At 42.1% G+C, this 20,000-nt stretch overlaps 2 protein-coding genes across 2 annotated transcripts in view; both read right to left on the reverse strand.

The window, feature by feature from the left end:
- The window catches only part of prcp (prolylcarboxypeptidase (angiotensinase C)), a 25,441-nt gene extending 23,236 nt beyond the window's left edge, over nt 1-2,205 (reverse strand). The window contains exon 1 of the mRNA XM_063204787.1: nt 1,573-2,205. Within this exon, the coding sequence (XP_063060857.1) occupies nt 1,573-1,731 (159 nt within the window). The 5' untranslated portion in view covers nt 1,732-2,205. The remainder of the gene's footprint in view (nt 1-1,572) is intronic.
- A 4,366-nt stretch (nt 2,206-6,571) lies between these two features.
- Nucleotides 6,572-19,220, reverse strand: rab30 (RAB30, member RAS oncogene family). The gene is made up of 5 exons (XM_063204788.1): nt 19,081-19,220; nt 17,601-17,696; nt 15,949-16,032; nt 13,422-13,605; nt 6,572-6,822 (listed from the first exon to the last, which is right to left on the reverse strand). The coding sequence occupies exons 1-5, from the start codon at nt 19,081-19,083 to the stop codon at nt 6,572-6,574; spliced, it is 618 nt and encodes a 205-aa protein (XP_063060858.1). The 5' UTR covers nt 19,084-19,220.
- Nucleotides 19,221-20,000: the final 780 nt, after the last annotated feature.

Genomic DNA, 20,000 nt, shown 5'->3' on the forward strand with positions numbered 1-20,000 from the left:
CTTATGTGACTGATGTCAAATGTCATCAAATTCAACTTGGCAAGCCTTTGTTTTCAGGTCATGTCTCATCCAGTCTGTGCAGGTCAGTAAACCTGGCAGAAGTATAGCATTTAGACACTAATCACCATTATTCTGCATCTCTCATTACATTGTACTTACTATAATTTCCGTATTGATGCAGCACTATATCAATATTTTAATAATAAGCATCTTCGAGAATTGCTGGAAGATGAATGTACTGATGAATGCACTGCAGCAGCCGAGGAGAAAGCATGTTGTTAGTATTGCATGGGCAACCATACTCCTGTGATGTGTTGACAAACGGCCTACTGGACTTCCAATAAGACATGTGACTTCGTAAAATGGAAAAAAAGTATTGTGACTTAAGTCAAAGCTCATCAAATTCACTGAACTGCCAAGCCTTTGTTTTCGGGTCTCGTCCTGTCTACACAGGCCTGTTAATCAGTAACACAAATCTCCCAAGTCGTCCATCAAAGCCCCTGTCACAGTGCATAAACACGGCTAACTTTCCCTACTAAGGCTTTATTGGAGAGAGTGTAACTCCTGGGAAACCACACTCCTTTCATGAAAACTAATCCTTCAAGAAAGCCAAAAATAAAAAATAAAAACGCAATTACCAGCTCACCCATGCCTGAACCTTTTACGATTTATTCTCCTTTTGTAATATGACAACTGTGCACTATTACTCCTTGTTGTACAGTGGAGAGAAAAAATAGCAACAGGGGCTCTTTTCAATTCACTTTCAGAAGCCCTTTTACTATGCGCGGCTGCGCTGCGGCTCCCACTCCGCTCAATGAGAAATCCCTTCTTAGGCGCTGAGCCAGGAGGGGATATGGGGCCTTGGGCAGGAACGGGGCCAAACCTCTGATGAGCCTCAGCCCTATTCTTCTGAGGAGGCAAAACGGAAGGGCTAATTGTCTGCAGACACAATACACAAACGAGCGAGCGTGCTGAGATTATGTACACAGAAAATGAAGGAAATCCCCAGAGGAAGCTGTGGTAGTACGCTAATGATTACACCAGAAACGGCTGGCAACTGAGGAGGGGGTTACTAAATTACCCACACAGGATTGTAATATTTTGCTTTAATATATATTGCCCTGATTATGTCATTATGGCAATGCACATGCTTAGATGGAGGCTAAAACACTTGATGTGTGTAAGCAGTCGGTGGCAGTCCAGGGGGATGACAGAATACACACAAGTGTGTCAGTTTTTCAGTGACAATATGACAGCAATATGACAGCTGGGGCAGACAAAAACACTTTTCAAACTCTCATTAGAGTGTAATCATTTCTAGAGAGTAGAGTGGCATACCATTGAGACCTCCTTCATCATAGTTTGACAACATGACAGAAGTTTGAAGTCAGAGAGTTGTAGGTGAGTTACTTTGTTTAAGCAAGAATCTGCGAGATGTAAGCAAGCTTAGTCCTACACTGTATGTCAACAATCAACTTCTGTCGGTCAACTGTTACAGCGTTACAATGTTACTGAGGCAGACAGACTTGTGTCAATGACAAATAATGGCACATGCATGCATGAAAAACTTACCTTTTGGTCCAAGTAGTAGGTTTTGTAAACGATGTCAACATCTGCAGGACGTGATACTCTGTGCTTGAACAGATGCGGCTTCAATGCTAAAACATGAGCACTACAAGAACTCAAGACGAGGAAGGCGCAAAGTAACAGACACATAATAGCAACTTGCATTGCAAACCTAATAATGAACTTCAATGATGTTGTCTGGTCCCCAGTCGAGCCAGACTGACTGAGGGCAAAGACTACTCCAGGTTTATTAGTTTGGTTCGCATGAGCGGAAGAAGGAAGGAAATTGCCAAAAAGGCAAATCTTCTGACTGTCAGCGCGCGCCTGACAGGTCAAGTGATGCAAGTTATGATCACATGCGCAATACCAAACCCAAGTTGTTGCCAAAGGGGCGTCAGTCACTTAGGTAAACCGCACCTGAAGCGCGCAAAGGTGTTGCGTCTGTTGTGAGATAACTTGGGTTCTTGAGCAAAATACACCAACTACGCTAGTCTAACAAATGCATTTTCACGAGGATATTTGTCAGGACAACGCTTTATCTTAGGATATGGTGCTCTGTAGACATCCAAATGTACGGAACAAATGGCATAGTAACGGTAAGACAAGAGACAGCGAAAGAGCAAACTGTTTATCAGCGCAACCCACTTTACGTCTGTCGTAAATGCACGCACGTCCGAGTCATTTTCGCTAAGGCTTGTGGTACTTGAAGTTCTTTTCAGCCAGCCAAACCTTGGGATGCTCTGGTAATTCGTTTTTACTTTTTATCATTTTAATGGATGAGGTAGCCCAGGGGTTCCCAAACATTACCATGACAAGGCCCTCCTAGGTAGGCCCTACATTCTAGTGAAAGCCCTCCTGACATGAGTCGACTCAAGCCACACATTTGTTTATTTTATTGTGCTAGGCCTATTTAGGTCTGTGAGGCAGTGCCCCAGAAATAAAAAAAAAATAAAAAACATAATAGTTGTAAGGTCTGAACCTTACAACTATTACGATTATTATTTTACTTATTATCTACTGAGTACATAATTATAATGCTGTGGATATTCGTAAATTTGTGTTATAATTTTCCTTTCAACCTGCCGTGCCGCTGCCCCTCTAGCATCCCCCCGCCTTCCCGGCCCCCATTTTGAAAACCACTAGAGATGCCTACAAAATAGCAGTCACTCACTGCAAAACATGGGTCCTGCCCCACTAATTACATGCTAATTTTCTAGTTTATTCACAGGCTGTGCAGACCCAAAGAGAAACATTCTCCACACACACGTGCACGCATGTATGCACACACACACACACACACACACACACACACACACACACACACACACACACACACACACACACACACACACACACACACACACACACACACACACACACACACACACACACACACACACACACACACACTTCACAAATTTAGGTTTTAATAGATGTATATATTCATAACTACTTAAGATAGGCCAATTCAATTAAATGGCTTGTTCCAACTAAAATAGCCCACCCATTAGTACATTATTGACAAATAGGGCAAATTAAATAACTTCCATCAAAAGCACAAAACAACTCATGGTCAATAAATCTCAATCTTCTGTTATGCCGTTACTTTATTTTGGCAGCTTAGAGATTTACTTGCGTACAATAAGCAGTGACTCAAAAACAAATGAATGATTAACAGCTTATACCATTTAAAAAAGGAAACTGAAGGTGACCAGTCCATCTACACACTTCATCTCCATGTAAACTACATACAATAATACATTTTAAACCAGAAAAGGTCCACCCAAAAAAAGCAGTGTCTTTATGGCACAAAGGGCATACTAAAAAAAGGGTATTCATTTCATGACTTCATAAATTTGTGAAACAATGGGACAAAAAAGGCTTGCTGTAACTAATACAGAAAATATATATTTTAAACCTGCCATGGTATGTTAAAAAAAGAAACATTTAGTTTTCACATGTAAAAGTAAACTTATCATTTAACTGCATTGATATACTCATTTTGCTTTACATCACCTGACACTATGGCAAATACCTATGAACTGCACCTGTAGGACTACAAAACAAAGCTAAATATTCTGGATCCGGCACTGAGCGTGTTGGAAGCTCTTGTCATGCCACTGTGTGGATATAGTGCACAAGGGAAAAACGGCTGTATATACAAAACTACAAAAAGGTTTTGTTTTGTTACCTTTCAAATAAAAGTTGTTAATAGAAAATATATGGCAATTTTCAGATTGTGGTCAGGCAACTACAAAAGGCATCCTCCTCACTAACAATGTCACATAAAACTTGGAAATGGAGAGAGAGGAGGGAGTAAACGTTGATCTGATGACAAATCCCTGGAAAACGGCTGTCACGCAGGCTGGTTTTTCTTACAAGGGCCTAATTAACTTTACGGAGTGACAAAAAATGATTATTAAAAAGATAGGCGATAACAACAGCTGTTTCGTTCACACACGCAGGTGGGATGGATGAAGACAACTCCTGCATCCCACATCAGAGCACACGAGCATATAATATCCCAGTTACTACCCTGCCATTCTACCCCAGTGTATCAGAAACATTTGCCATGCTAGCTGAACATGTAACAGTTTTTTAGCAGCAGGTCTTACAAATAAATGAAATTTTAAAAAAATGAACAAAAATGGGATGTTTAAAGCATAAGAAAAAAGAAATAGTTCACAGTTCCATGTCAAATACATTGGTGCAAGGACCAAGACAGGTAGGCTACATACATTATACTTATATTACAGTAATGAAACATGATTAACCTAGAGGTACATTTACGTCACCCACTGAAAACCCCAAACAAACGCAGAGAAACATTCACACGAAATGCTTCACTAAAGCACCATGCAAAAACACATAATGCTAAAAAACAAACATTAGCCACATACACATGATCGGTTTGAGGAGGAGATGGCAGTTAAAATGGCATTATGATTGTGCTGTAGATCCTTAACGCACTACAGTAATGTGTCACAGTACAGTAACCCCAAAATGGCTGACAAAAAAACCTAAAACTGAAAACAAAATAAATAAAAAACAATGTTCCACCACTTCACCATGCAAGGCATTTCAAGCACACCCCACAATAAGCAAAACAAATGATGTAATACAGCGCCAACATACCTGGACATAATGCTTTTAAAAACAATAATACTGTCAAAATAAGAGGGGGACCAAGGCTGGTATTGATGCTGTTGTGCTTGGGCAGCTGTTAACTCTTTGTTCATACAGTATGTGCCTTCAAAAGAACAGACATTGGCGCGTGTTCACACGGTCCTTGTAGGATGCTAGTCAAATACAAGATGAGGGCAATTATTTTCTGTTTTTTTTTTAAATAGCTTGGAGATAGCTTGGACACCATCCAAACACAGATAACGAAAAAGAAAAGAATAAACAAACTCTTGACACATCTCATTAGGGAGACAGTGCTATGGCTGTTACAAGTGCCAAGAAATGTATGTATAATTAATCATTATCTTGTAAACTAATACAAAAAACTAAAAGGGGAGAAGCCTGCATTGACCTTAAAATGACTCATCTGCTGCCATCTTTCTTTGTGGTGTGTGTGTGTGTGTGTGTGTGTGTGTGTGTGTGTGTGTGTGTGTGTGTGTGTGTGTGTGTGTGTGTGTGTGTGTGTGTGTGTGTGTGTGTGTGTGTGTGTGTGTGTGTGTGTGTGTGTGTGTGTGTGCATGTGAGTATGAGGGTGAGTGTGTGTATGGGGGAAGTGCATTCTGTAACATATGTGGCCATGTAGGTGGTGGGTTTACATATTGGCACACAAGGACACCGAGTGACAGAGCTTGGCATCATCATGACACATCTGAGCATGTGCGAATCACATAACCCCCCACAAAAAGCCTGTGAGTCACCCTTAGCCTCATCGTCATCATGCATCATCCTCATCTTGTGTGTGTGTGTGTGTGTGTGTGTGTGTGTGTGTGTGTGTGTGTGTGTGTGTGTGTGTGTGTGTGTGTGTGTGTGTGTGTGTGTGTGTGTGTGTGTGTGTGTGTGTGTGTGTGTGTCCTGTAAGTGTGGGAAGTTGTTGACACTGCTGGTGAAGACTGGCGCGTGGTTCAATGATCTCTCGCTCACACGTAATGCACATAGAGACACACATGGACAATGACTGTTTCAATGCCAGCCATCCAAGTACACTAAGCAAACATGTAACACATCACAGCTCGTTCCTGTCAAACATTCTCATATGCAATATTTTGTTAGCGTTCTGGACCATATCGTCATGATGAAGATGACAGAAGTTGCATTATCTGGCAAAAAAAGGCATTGAGTTCTTCCCTTTCGGCTTTCAGTTTCAGAGGACGTTGCCTCTCTACAAGTCAGCAGCAAGTACTGGATCGTCTGTCTCCACAAACATTCTTAGTGTTTTCTAAAGGAGAAGGGCAGGGGTGGGGTGGAGGCTTCTGAAGGATGCCATTTTTTTCGCCTTTCTTTTTTATCTGTTTTCCAAACAGAGAGAGCACACCCAACAGTTCACACAAGGGTTATCACAAATACACAAACAAAGCGGAGGCCAGAGTCAACAACCAGCACATTTTGTCCACAGTTTTTCAGGGGGCTGATGTAAAAAAGTGCAATGCCTTTCGCCCCATTACCCCGCCACACCACCCACTGGACCCCACTCTCCACTTCATGGTCACGCCATTTAAGTGGGACAGTGGGTTGCGGTGTCGTCTTCTCGCACAAGGTGCTTCCCCTAATATCTGCCTAGTCGAGTGGGCAGTGTGTGGCGGAAAAATTCACACAAGTTGCTTCCCCTCCAAAACCCAGTCAAGGGGCTGTTGTCTTTGGGCCGTTGTTTTCTCGCAATTTAGTGCCTTGTCCTTTTCTCCAAGCACTCCCCACCCCCGAAACCTCCTAACCCAAAACTCAACCCTCCAACCCCCGCCCATCAGTTAATGCTGCAACAGGTGGAGGAGACATTTTTTCTCCAAGCACCTCCACACCTACACCCCAAACCCCCCTTCACCCGCCATCAGTTAATGCTGCAGCAGGTTAGATAGTTGATACTCTTGCCCTCCCCCGGCATGGGTGAGCTGTCGTTGTTGTCCAGCGTGTTCTGCTTGGCCTCCCGGATCAGCTCGCACGCCAGGTCCAGGAAGAGCTTCTCCACGTTGTCCGACTCCTTGGCCGAGGTCTCCAGGTACAGCATGCTCTGGGCCTCGGCAAACTCCTGCGCCCGCTGACGACCCACCTCGCGCTTATCCGCCAGGTCGATCTTGTTCCCTGTGGAGGGAGTAAAATAGAATGTATTATCTTTTATGTATACGTTGTGTTTTAGGCGATGTTTGACAGCATGTTCTGGATCTCCACAAACTCCTGCGCCCGCTGCAACCCCACCTTGCGCTTAACCACCAGGTCCATCCTGTTCCCTGTGTAGGAATAGGGGAATAAGAAAAGAATGTATTGTTTTTATGTATGCATGTATATGTTCCGTGTTTTAAGCAATGTTTGGCTCTACATCTCCACAAACACCTGCGCCTGCTTCCGCCCCACCTCCCACTGATCCGCCAGGTCAGGAGAGGAGAGGAAGAGAAGGGAGAGGAAATGGATGTTACTTTTTCATGTATATGTTTGGCTGTTTACGTTGGTGTTTATTTGGCAGCAGAGTGAGGAGAAGAGACGAAACTCCTACAGTACACCTGCTGCCAGCCCACCCCACGCTTATCAGCCAGGAAGATCTTGTTCCCTGTATTAAGAGGAGGAGAGGAAGAGAAGGTGATTTCATTTTTTAATATATCTGTTTTTTTTTTTAAATTAAATTTAGTAGTATACATTTTTTGTTGTGGGGGGGTTGTTTCTGTCAAAATGAGGAAGACACAGCAGCGTATAGCGGATTAGGCTGCCCTCAGTTAGAAGGAATAGGACAGGACAGGTAGTGTTTAAACAAGCCGATAGCATGCAGTGTATTACAGCCATGACAGCTGGCTGAGGTGGCTGCCACTCAAAGGCAGCCGGGTTGCATGACTACACATTCCTTACCGTCTTATAGCATTGCAGCAAGCACGGGTAGGAAAATGCATTAGAAAAAAATCCAATAATAACCAATAAAACAGATACAATGACTGCAGGGAACTTGCTGTAGTCTATATATAAAACCGTGTTTCAGCTGAGAAACACTGATACAGAAAGGCCTTATTCAGGATGTGAAATCATCATCATTAAATTGGATTTTCACATATCCGACAATCAAGTGTATGGCCTAAAGGAGCAGGACCTCCCTAAGTCTGTGTTCTGACTACTGATGAGGACATCAGCTCTGCAAGTTCAAAACTAGAGCTTTTATTATGATATATATACACACACAGGCAGAATATTTCTTGAGACTCACTCCCACCTCCCATATTCCCAACAGCAATCTTTTTTTCACAGTAATTCACAGTAAAGCAAAATATATTTATGCACCATACATGTGAATGCTGTTACTAAACAGTTAATGGAATTAACATTATGAAAGCATACACAGTATACTAAGGTTTTCTGTAAACAGTGTATATTCTGTATATACAGTAAGTGGCAAACCTGCTAATATAAGTAGATAGCCCATAGGTGTCATTTAGTTCAGAAAATCCAGTGTCTTCTATTAGATAATTTACCACTAAGGGTTAACTTTACCTGGTTTATTACTGAGCCAGGTTCTTGGAATACCACCTAGTATACTGTATCTCCGAAGCCTGTCATGGTAAATTCTGTAGTTGCTCGGCTGGGAACTCTCCTTTGCGCCTATACAGCTTTCCATTTCCACAGCCTCTTCAGCTATTGTTGCAGCTCGTCAACAACTTTAAGGAAACTATAACCATCAAACCCAGAGAACAGAGCGGCGGGAGTGATGCATACACAGGATTCAGCTGAGGCTAATGATTCTGGATAATTACTGTACCACTACACAATAGGCATTTGTGTGGGACAATGCTTACGCTGCAGGGGTGCGATTCTCAAAGTGCGAAGTAGCTAGTCTGTTAGCAATGTTGCATAGTAAATACTATAAAAGTTGCTAACTCTTGTGTCTCGAACGTTAGCACACAAAGTAACTACTGCTTGGAGTAATGTGCACTCTGAAGTAGTGGTGACTTTGAAAGTGAGGCGCCTCCTATCCGTATCTGGACAGTGAAGTTGAAGTACAGCTGGAGTAGATCCATTGAGTCCAGACATCACCTCAGCCACCCCAAGTAACACACAGCGCTAGTCTACTTCAGAGTGTGACTCCACCCATTAGCTAAACTTGTAGTACATATTTGACCACAAATGTGTCAATATCTTTTAATCCTGTGGTGCAAAAGCGATGAAAATCAATCGACATGCACACAAAGTGATGATACAGCTGCGAGAGTGTTCAGAACACAAATTCACGTCATGTCATTTGTTCGTGAAAAAAAATGTCATATCCTTGGAATCTGATGAATCCCACACTAATAATATACTTTTAGCTGTATACCGATTGAATTGCGGCTCATTTCGATGTGTAATTTGTGAAATATTTAGATAAGAAAGTATTGGTTACTCCCGGAAATGCGCTGGCTTACGTGTCAAGAACTTGAATGTTTTTGGTGCGAATTTAATTTCATAGCCTAGGGGTATTTACGCTTGCCTATCAATGGGAAGTCGCGAGTCACGCGGGTTCGAAACCAGTGTGCAGCATGTTGACAACAACTCGTGAAATCGTGTTTTGGACCCTACAGTGTAGCACATTTTCCCTTGGCTGCACGTGTGTGTTGGTAATGCACAACATAAATTATCTATTTCTGCCAGATATTTCCAAAATTGTGGCACTGTAACCATGTGGATTCGAACCGGTGTGGCTTCTGTTTTCCCATTGGGATGCAAGCGTGAATACCACTAGGCTATGGAATGAAATCCGCACGAAAATTTCTCAAGTATATGACACTTTAACAGGCGATTTTCTGGGTGTAACCACAATTTTATTTTCCAAATATTTTACAAATTACACCTCGGAATGAAACGAAGTCCAATCAGCATGCAGATAATACTGCATTATTGGTGCGGACGGTGTCAGATTGTAATGCCACGCCCGTGTTTTTTCACTAAGAAATTACAAGGTGTGTGGAGGAAACAGCGGAGTCACGGTGTCGTGACATCCAATCAAATGTGCTGCTGGTGGTTGTACACTATTGCTTTCTACTTCACGCACTGAATTTAGGAGGAAACAGCTGAATCATGACTCAGCAATCATGCTTATCTCTTGTTGCTTCTTTGGTCACGCACTGCAATGCCAAGAAAGTAAGTAGCGGTGTGGACTCAGGAAAGCAGCCGCACTACTTTTGGCTTACTGTGGGAATAGTAAGGTTTCGAGAAATGCACGGATTTCGCCTTGAAGTAAGTAGATAACTACAAAGTACATCTGTAGTTCAAAGCTAACATTGCGGAAACGCACCCCAGAATAGCTGACTTCAGCTAATTTTAGCCAGAAAGAGTGCCACTACGGTATTATTTCATAGCAACAAGAAACGTTGTGGGCTAAATATGTTATGAAACCTCTGGGCCTGAGCAAGTGGGCACTCAATGAACAATGCAATACTGTTTGCAACTGCTACTCAAAAATGCTCTTGTTCCTCTTCATAAAACCCACTCTCCAAATTCTCAAAGACTGCTGCTAGAATAATGTACATACGTACGCAAATTTTTTTAAGAGTCAATTTATCATGCTTTGCTCTTTGATGAAAAACGTCACCAAAATATTACAATGACAAAAAAGTATGGTACAGCATCACTGTAACATTACAGTTATTTTTAACCAACACATTACAGTACGGTCACTGCTATTCCAAGAATGATAACTTTTGTCTTCAGACAATGAGGCAAGGAGCAAAACAGGGGTAGATTTCTCAAAGGCGAAGTAGCTAGTCGGTTAGCAACTTTGCAGAGTAGATACTATAAAAGTTGCTAACTCCTGTGTCTCGAACTACTGCTTGGAGTAATGTGCACTCTGAAGTAGTGGTGACTTTGAAAGTGAGGCGCCTCCTATCCGTATCTCGACAATGAAGTTGAAGTACAGCTGGAGTAGATCCATTGAGTCCAGACATCACCTCTGCCACCCCAAGTAACACACAGCGCTAGTCTACTTCAGAGTGTGACTCCACCCATTAGCTAAACTTGTAGTACATATTTGACCACAAATGTGTCAATATCTTTTAATCCTGTGGTGCAAAAGCGATGAAAATCAATCGACATGCACACAAAGTGATGATACAGCTGCGAGAGTGTTCAGAACACAAATTCACGTCATGTCATTTGTTCGTGAAAAAAAAACTTCATGTCCTTGGAATCTGATGAATCCCAGACTAATAATATACTTCTAGCTGTATACCGATTGAATTGCGTCTCATTTCGATGTGTAATTTGTGAGATATTTAGATAAGAAAGTATTGGTTACTCCCGGAAATGCACTGGCTTACGTATCAAGTACTTACATTTTTTTGGTGCGAATTTCATTTCATAGCCTAGGGGTATTTACGCTTGCCTATCAATGGGATGACGCGAGCCACGCGGGTTCGAAACCAGTGTGCAGCATGTTGACAACAACTCGTGAAATCGTGTTTTGGACTCTACAGTGTAACACATTTTCCCTTGGCTGCACGTGTGTGTTGGTAATGCACAACATAAATTATCTATTTCTGCCAGATATTTCCAAAATTGTGGCACTGCAACCATGTGGATTCGAACCGGCGTGACTTCTGTTTTCCCATTGGGATGCAAGCGTGAATACCACTAGGCTATGTACTGAAATCCACGCTAAATTTTTTTTGAGATATGACACTTCAACAGGCGAATTTTTGGGAGTAACCACAACTTTATTGTCCAAATATTTTACAAATTACACCTCGGAACGAAACGAAATCCAATCGGCATGCAGATAATACTGCATTATTGGTGCAGACGGTGTCAGATTGTAATGCCACGGCCGTGTTTTTTCACAAAGAAATTACAAGGTGTGTTGTGGAGGAAACAGCGGAGTCACGGTGTCGTGACATCCAATCAAATGTGCTGCTGGTGGTTGTACACTATTGCTTTCTACTTCACGCACTGAATTTAGGAGGAAACAGCTGAATCATGACTCAGCAATCATGCTTATCTCTTGTTGCTTCTTTGGTCACGCACTGCAATGCCAAGAAAGTAAGTAGCGGTGTGGGCTCAGGAAAGTAGCCGCACTACTTTTGGCTTACTGTGGGAATAGTAAGGTTTCGAGAAATGCACGGATTTCGCCTTGAAGTAAGTAGATAACTACAAAGTACATCTGTAGTTCAAAGCTAACATTGCGGAAACGCACCCCAGGGGTGCATCTCTCAAAGGCGAAGTAGCTAGTCGGTTAGCAATGTTGCATAGTAGATACTATAAAAGTTGCTAACTCTTGTGTCTCGAACGTTAGCACACAAAGTAACTACTGCTTGGAGTAATGTGCACTCTGAAGTAGTGGTGACTTTGAAAGTGAGGCGCCTCCTATCCGTATCTGGACAGTGAAGTTGAAGTACAGCTGGAGTAGATCCATTGAGTCCAGACATCACCTCAGCCACCCCAAGTAACACACAGCGCTAGTCTACTTCAGAGTGTGACTCCACCCATTAGCTAAACTTGTAGTACATATTTGACCACAAATGTGTCAATATCTTTTAATCCTGTGGTGCAAAAGCGATGAAAATCAATCGACATGCACACAAAGTCATGATACAGCTGCGAGAGTGTTCAGAACACAAATTCACGTCATGTCATTTGTTCGTGAAAAAAAATGTCATATCCTTGGAATCTGATGAATCCCACACTAATAATATACTTTTAGCTGTATACCGATTGAATTTCGTGTCATTTCGATGTGTAATTTGTGAAATATTTAGATTAGAAAGTATTGGTTACTCCCGGAAATGCACCAGTGTACGTGTCAAGTACTTCATTTCTGGTGCGAATTTCATTTCATAGCCTAGGGGTATTTACGCTTGTCTATCAATGGGAAGACGCGAGCCACGCGGGTTCGAATCCAGTGTGCAGCATGTCGACAACAACTCGTGAAATCGTGTTTTGGACTCTACAGTGTAACACATTTTCCCTTGGCTGCACGTGTGTGTTGGTAATGCACAAAATAAATAATCTATTTCTGCCAGATATTTCCAAAATTGTGGCACTGCAACCATGTGGATTCGAACCAGCGTGGCTTCTGTTTTCCCATTGGGATGCAAGCGTGAATACCACTAGGCTATGTAATGAAATCTGAGTGAATATTTTTTAGGGATATGACAATTCAACAGGTGATTTTCCGGGAGTAACCACAACTTTATTGTCTAAATATTTTACAAATTACACCTCGGAATGAAATGAAATCCAATCGGCATGCAGATAATACTGCATTATTGGTGCGGACGGTGTCAGATTGTAATGCCACGGCCGTGTTTTTTCACAAAGAAATTACAAGGTGTGTTGTGGAGGAAACAGCGGAGTCACGGTGTCGTGACATCCAATCAAATGTGCTGCTGGTGGTTGTACACTATTGCGTTCTACTTCACGCACTGAATTTAGGAGGAAACAGCTTAATCATGACTCAGCAATCATACTTATCTCTTGTTGCTTCTTTGGTCACGCACTGCAATGCTAAGAAAGTAAGTAGCGGTGTGGACTCAGGAAAGTAGCCACACTACTTTGGGCTTACTGTGGGAATAGTAAGGTTTCGAGAAATGCACGTATTTCGCCTTGAAGTAAGTAGATAACTACAAAGTACATCTGTAGTTCAATGCTAACATTGGAGAAACGTACCCCAGGTTTGCTTACTCAAAACTCCAGACCTCTGAAACAAAACAACAACAACAACAACAGCAACTCACCGACTAGGATGGTGACAACCTGGTTGTTGGCGTACTGCTCGATCTCCCTCAACCATTCCGGAAGGCAGCGGAAAGAGTCTTCGCAGGTGATGTCGTAGGTGAGGATGAGTGCGTTGGCACTGCGGTAGTAGCTCTGCGTTATGGACCGGAAGCGCTCCTGACCCGCCGTGTCCCAGATCTGAAGCTGCAAGATCCAAAATATTTAAGGAATATCATTCCATTGTTTCACTGGGTCCTGTATCCAGTCAGTAAAAAAGGGTGCTGATCAAAAAGAACTTGGGCCTCGAAACCTCCATGAAAAGATTAAAAAAATACTATTTGAGGCACTCCTTACTAAAGTTTAAAAGATTTTATTGAACACTGGCTACATGAAGACAATGGGTCGAAACGCGTAAAGGCATGTAATCAGCATTTAATAAAGGCTTTTTAACTTTAGTAAGGACTGTCTCAAATAGTGTTTTTTTTATCTGATCATTCTATTGTTGTTTAAATATATTTGGGGGGCTTTTAAGCCCTTATTCAGACCGGACAGTTTGAGAGTGTGACAGAAAATGAATGGGAGAGAGAGATGGTGGAGGATTGGGAAATGACCTCAGGCCGGAATCAAACCCGGGTCCCAGGCGTAAAAGTACGGTGCCTTAGCCATTTGAGCTAAGGAATACCCTTTTGGACAGTATTACCCCACGCTGGAACATTTCCATGCCAGAGTGCCGGCTGTCAATATAAATATGATCATGTCTACAACAGAGGTACGTTAAGTCTTGAAAGATTTTGTTCGTTTTGGGTCTCTGAGTCCATCTACTCCACCTTTCATATGATGAACTGCATATTCAAACTCAGAATGAATTTTAGTGGTCCGAGTACTCTAACCTACACACAAAATTTCACAAGTGAAGGGAATCTTAATGAGATGCATTGCATTCTTTCTACACATAATCAGATTGTGTTCAGAAACGATGACTAGTCTTCTATCCAAAGCGTAATATCAGAGTGTCAATTCACAGTCTCATCATGGCAAGAATACATGAATCAACAGGAAACCCAATATATGGTATCAACTGATAGAGTTGAGCCAGCAGTTTCTGCAACAGTGTTTATCCTGAGTAGTTTGAACACACTGTGTTTAGCACACAGGTGTTCTGTATAATCACATTGAAGGCGTTACATCCTCACAGCTGCAGTCAGACTTTTTAAAGCAAAGCTGGCCAGCCATTTGAAAGCCCACCAGAGAAATGGTAATTAATATTCATCACACCCATCATCAGTCGCTGTGCTATTTCATTCTGCCTGTCTCGTCTGTGGGGAATTTATCCTGCACACAGATGACGGGGGCATCAAAAGCAATCCGGCAGCTCACTACTGAGAATGCAAGGCAAGGATGATACCCCCCTACACGGGCCGGCTTTGAAATCAGAGCTATCCAGACAGCCATATTTCGCTCTCTTCCTTTTTTGCTTCCAGACTTGTGGATTTAATGAAAACGCAGCATGTGAGCATATTCCACAGGTAAGGCAACAGATTGTGCTTTTGAATCTCTCCCCTAACATTAACAGTAACAGTGACAGTTATGCAGGGGAGTGTTAGTGATTTAACAGTGGGAATAAAATGTGGGCAGAGGAGTAAAATGCTAACAGTATAACAGTATAATTACAATCTCCTATAATTGAGATTTCTTTCCCCAAAATACTGTGGTTAACACAATTTATTATATGGTTGTGACGTCATCTGTCGAATGCTCCATTCATTTCAACGGGGCTCCCCAACGTTCGGACGTCTGTTATTTTTCGATAACGGACGGGTTGGTCTATAACAGACCGCTGTCAATGGCAACAAGACTTTTCACTGCTAAAGCGACTTTTCAACAAGACTCTAATCAGCTGCTGTGATAGACAGCACCCGTTGTCCTGGCTACCGCTGTCAATGGCAACAAGACGTTCACTGCTAAAGCCACAGGGGGTCCGGTCTTTTGTCACTCTAATCAGCTGCTGCGATAGACAACACCTGTTGTCCTGGCTAGCCTACCTAGCTGTTGCCTAGCGGTGTTCCACAACGGCACTGTTTTGTTTTGCGCAGCAACAATCTTAACATTAAATAGGTCTAAAGAAATGTCCCCGCATGTGTGAATCATTTAAGTATATCCATATAATAAGCGGGTTAACTTTCGGCGAGTCGGTCGCTTTGTGGAATAGCAGCACTTCAGAGAGAACAAGACCCCTCCGCTCCGCGTCGGGGTCTAAAGATTCTCTCTGTCGTGCTGCTATTCCACGGTAGCGACCTTCTCGCCGAACGTTAACCCTTACGTATGTCCCTGTCAGCTACTTTCATTATCAGCTCCAGTAACAACTGGCTGGCAACTAAGAAACACACCCAAGGATATTTAGATGTAGAGCATAGGGCCACATGAGAAAATGAAATGGTGTGGTAAAATGGTAAAAAAAGACAGAATGAAAGTGCTTACAAAGGCTACGAGTCAGGATTTTACAAGTTACAATTGTACAAAAGTTATGAAATCAAAGTGTTTACAAACCTTGACCTTCTCTCCTTTAATCTCCACCGTCTTGATCATGAAGTCCACCCCGATGGTGGCCCCCTGTCCCGGAGGGAACAGGCCCTGCAGGGGGCACACAGCACAGCACAGCACACCACATCATTTCCATTCCATTACACTTAGCTGACGCTTTTATCCAAAGTGACATACAGTTAATTTACAGGGTATTGGTTACTGTCCCTGGAGCAGGATGGAGTTAAGTACCTTGCTCAAGGGCACCTCAGACATGGAGTATGGTTAGGGAGTGGAAGGGTGCGGGTTTGAACCTGCAACCCTCTAATCTAAAGCCCATCTCCTCAACAATTTTAGACCACAGCTGCCCTACATCAATAACAATAGCAAAACCAAAACCAATACCAATAGTACTTGTATAGCAAATGATCTTACACATCTGTCAATGTGCTTGAGAAAGAGAACGTGAAAATATTGCAAATCGTATCACCTAGAGACAGTAGACAAACAACCCTAAACAAAGTCAGATGAACATAAAGCTATTGTTAATTTGGTTTGAAAACATGCCACTGTTGGGGCAATTCTAATTTCAACAGAGAGCTGCCTGGTTCCACATCAAAACTCAGAGTAGAGCAAAGCAGCAGGAACCCAGGCATCCCCCTGCCATGAATGTGCCCTTTGTCATTAACTCTAACTAAGTGCAAAATAGAGGTCCCCCGCCGGCCTGTTGCGTGAAGAAAACAGCCAGCCACACTTCACACTGAAGTCCTCTTCATGTTGCCATACACCAGGGCTCAAGTGAGCCTGAAGTGGCAAGATTCAAATACATAATGACCGGCTGTGACTTGCTTGCCCAAGTATTTTTTGCAGGGCATGCTTCTTAAATTAATATGACAAATATGAAGGTATAACAGGACGTAAACTACCAGTTATTGAATAACGGTTTTAGGTTTAATATCAATGCATGTTTATTGCAAATATAGTACAGTAGTAGTAATAGTATTAATATATGTTTATGTTCTATGTTAGTAACAGTAACTAGGGAAGGCTCAAATGCAACACAGCTCTGCTTTCCCTTTCCCTATGCTACAAATGCTTGATAAATATGAATAGCATTATTGATAAAAGTTCTAATTGCGCTGACTAAAACTAACTAGGAAAACCTGAAATGCAACAGTTTAGTACAGCTCTGCTCTCCCCTTTCCCTATACTTTAGTAAATGCTTCTAGTAACCTTTCTCCCGCTGAGAGTGCCTGTCACAACACGGGCCAACATAATGAGACAAAAGAGCATCAACCTCAGTGAAGACAGGCTGGTGCTGTGTAGAAATACCTTTTCACCAGAATGGCAGTGACCAAGTCGTAATACGTTATCAAAGACCCGGTGCAATGTCATGCACAGTTTTAAAAGGCAGCATTAACTAAACACTTAAAGTTGATTTACTTTCTAGAGTTTATTTGGTCCCAGAACACTCTCTCAGTTAACACTGCTTTTCTACTGAGTAGTGTAGTAGGCTACTACTGTGCCAGAAAAAAGACTTTAATGAAAATAGTTTAGTGTTCCACTAGCCGTACAGTGCACTATTACGCTACACACCAACCAGGCCAACATTATTTTTCTGATCGTGAAACCCAACAAAACTGAATTGGTGAATAAGCAGGCCTGAATAGGCTACTTACCTGTGTGAACCGTCTGACAAGGCAAGTCTTCCCAACTCCTGCATTTCCAATCAGGACGATTTTAAACAGGTAGTCATAGTCTTCTGTACTCATACTCTGTTTTTGGAGAGAGAGAGAGAGAGAGAAAGAGAGAGAGAGAGAGCAGAGTCAAATAGAGCTCACACTTTCTTCCTCATGTAGTAGGCCTACATCTATAATGTTAAGTGTGATAGGCCTACCAAGTGTGTTTTTATCCTATGGCTAGGCTATGTGCAGCTTTTTTCATATAAAATGAAACAGGGATGTTGCGTAATAGTGGTTTGATCTGTTATCTGTATCCAATATTATTGGGGGTGTTTATATGATCCATCAAAAGAGCTATTGTCTCAGTTAAAAGAAAAACAAATCAGTGTTGTTTCTTCCTTGGACCCTCACTCTCTCCCTCCCTCCCTCTTTTTCTGGAGGGCCCAAGACGTTGCTATGGTAGAGCCCTCTGTGCGTGCGCTTTAATGTGCTGGTTGCCAAGGCTTATGGCGAGATACTGGAAGGATTGCAATAAAACACACACAAGCACACAGAATAGGTCCAGGGGCAGCTCGCGCAGAGTTGGTTTTAGACACGACTGAAATGTAGAGGCTAGAACTCGCGACATCCACACGTTCCAGATTGACACACACAAACACATTGGAGTGTAACAAGAAAATACTGGGAACAAACCAGGGGTTGATATTGCCTAAAGTAGAAAACCCTACCGCATAAACTATGGTTGATTTTTAAAAGATGCCCTGACAGTTTGGTCTTGGATGGTTTGGACGAAGCACTAGAGAACAGGACAGCGCCCAGTAATCGAATGACTCATAAAATGGCTATCATAAATGGCTTGTTGGATCACTATACAAAAAACTATAGGCCTACCCTGTTAAAACACCAAAAATTAAACTTCCAACAAAGCGGGGCACTTATTTAAATAGTAAAACTATGGCGACTTCAAAGATTATTTTGAGGGTCTCTTCATTAAAGTGTCTATTGATTTCATTAAATCTCAGGCTCTGGCTCATCCCTTACAGCATGAAGGATACTTTGTGGCCAATAGGGTTGGCAACAATTACTGTTACAAGGTGGCAATATGTCTTTGATCGCTGGGGATATTGCACAATCCTGGCAACATATTTAGCCATCACATAGAGGAAAATATGGTATCAGCTCTTGCTAATAGCCAAACTGCGGACCCTGATTGATGTTTGGATGCGATGCTAGCTGTTTGCTCTCCATATTTAAGACTAATTGTGACCTGGTTGCAAATAATTACATCCAAACATTAGCGTTACAAATACTCAAATGCACGAGCATCCTCTGAAATTGCCCTTCCAGCATCCATTTACTGAGAACAGAAGAACTCGGAGTACTGAGGCTAATAAACTAGCTTGCTAGCCACCAAGATGCTTGCACTTAGGGCAACGGTAACTTACAATATTAACATCATGTAAATATTTGCACTCACCATAAAATGGGGATAGCACCCCTGCGACAATACTATTGCGTGTGCATTCAGTACGGCCTGTAGCGATGACAGCGGTTGACTTGTACAGTCAGATAGCCCAGCTTGTGGTACTGGTGAAGCTGCTTCGATGTTGCACAATGATTGCAGAGGAGTTTCCTCCGATTTTACAATGACATCATTGCTCCCCCACTGAGGTCTGCACACCACGATAGGACCACTGAATACCGGGACCAAGACTTCCTGGAAATGATGGGAAGGGCTTGATGTTCTTCTATTTCTATCAAATAATGTACATGTATATACATGTATATGTAGGCTATTACAATGTACTTATTATGCAATTACAACCAAACCTATCACATTGTATATTGTAAACAGTTAATATAATTTATTAGAATTCACAACATGGAATGTCATTTATTGCATAGTCATAACAATATCATTGTTGTCATTGCATAGTCATAACAATATCATTGTTTTTTCAAACAGTTCTTTTAAAAAAAAGGCAAATTCAGGCAGTGTCACAAAATCTGGTTGTGCAAAATAGCTAATTTAGTTTAACAAATCAATGCATGCATAACTGGCTTTGTGAGCTGAAACCACAGTATGTGAAAAATTGGGTCAATGACACACACCCTTCTCCCTTATCACCGAACCCATCTTCTCTCACACATGCACCCACACTGTAGCCTATAGTGAGTTTTGTGCTTTGGGAATTAGTCCTGGTAAAATGGTAAAGTTGTAATCATTAAACTCCTGATGGTAGTAGTTTCCCAACTCTGTGTGTGCTCCGGCTCCCATGGTTCCATGGTTCTCTGTAATCCCCCATAGTTGATCATGGATAAATGAATTCCACAATTTTAAAGTGCAGTGTCTTCCATATTCCCATTTGACTTGTCAGGTCCACTCCACAGCTCCAT

This window comes from Engraulis encrasicolus, chromosome 8 (genome assembly GCF_034702125.1).
Source record: "Engraulis encrasicolus isolate BLACKSEA-1 chromosome 8, IST_EnEncr_1.0, whole genome shotgun sequence".
In the NCBI taxonomy this organism is placed as follows: Eukaryota; Metazoa; Chordata; class Actinopteri; order Clupeiformes; family Engraulidae; genus Engraulis; species Engraulis encrasicolus.

Bases quoted from the DNA above. Each gene is read 5' to 3' on its own strand.
- rab30 (XM_063204788.1), bottom strand. The intron at 16,033-17,600 runs GTAAGTAGCCTA...TGCCCCCTGCAG, and splicing joins TTGTCAGACGGTTCACACAG to GGCCTGTTCCCTCCGGGACA. The intron at 13,606-15,948 runs GTTTGTAAACAC...TGGATCTTGCAG, and splicing joins TTAAAGGAGAGAAGGTCAAG to CTTCAGATCTGGGACACGGC.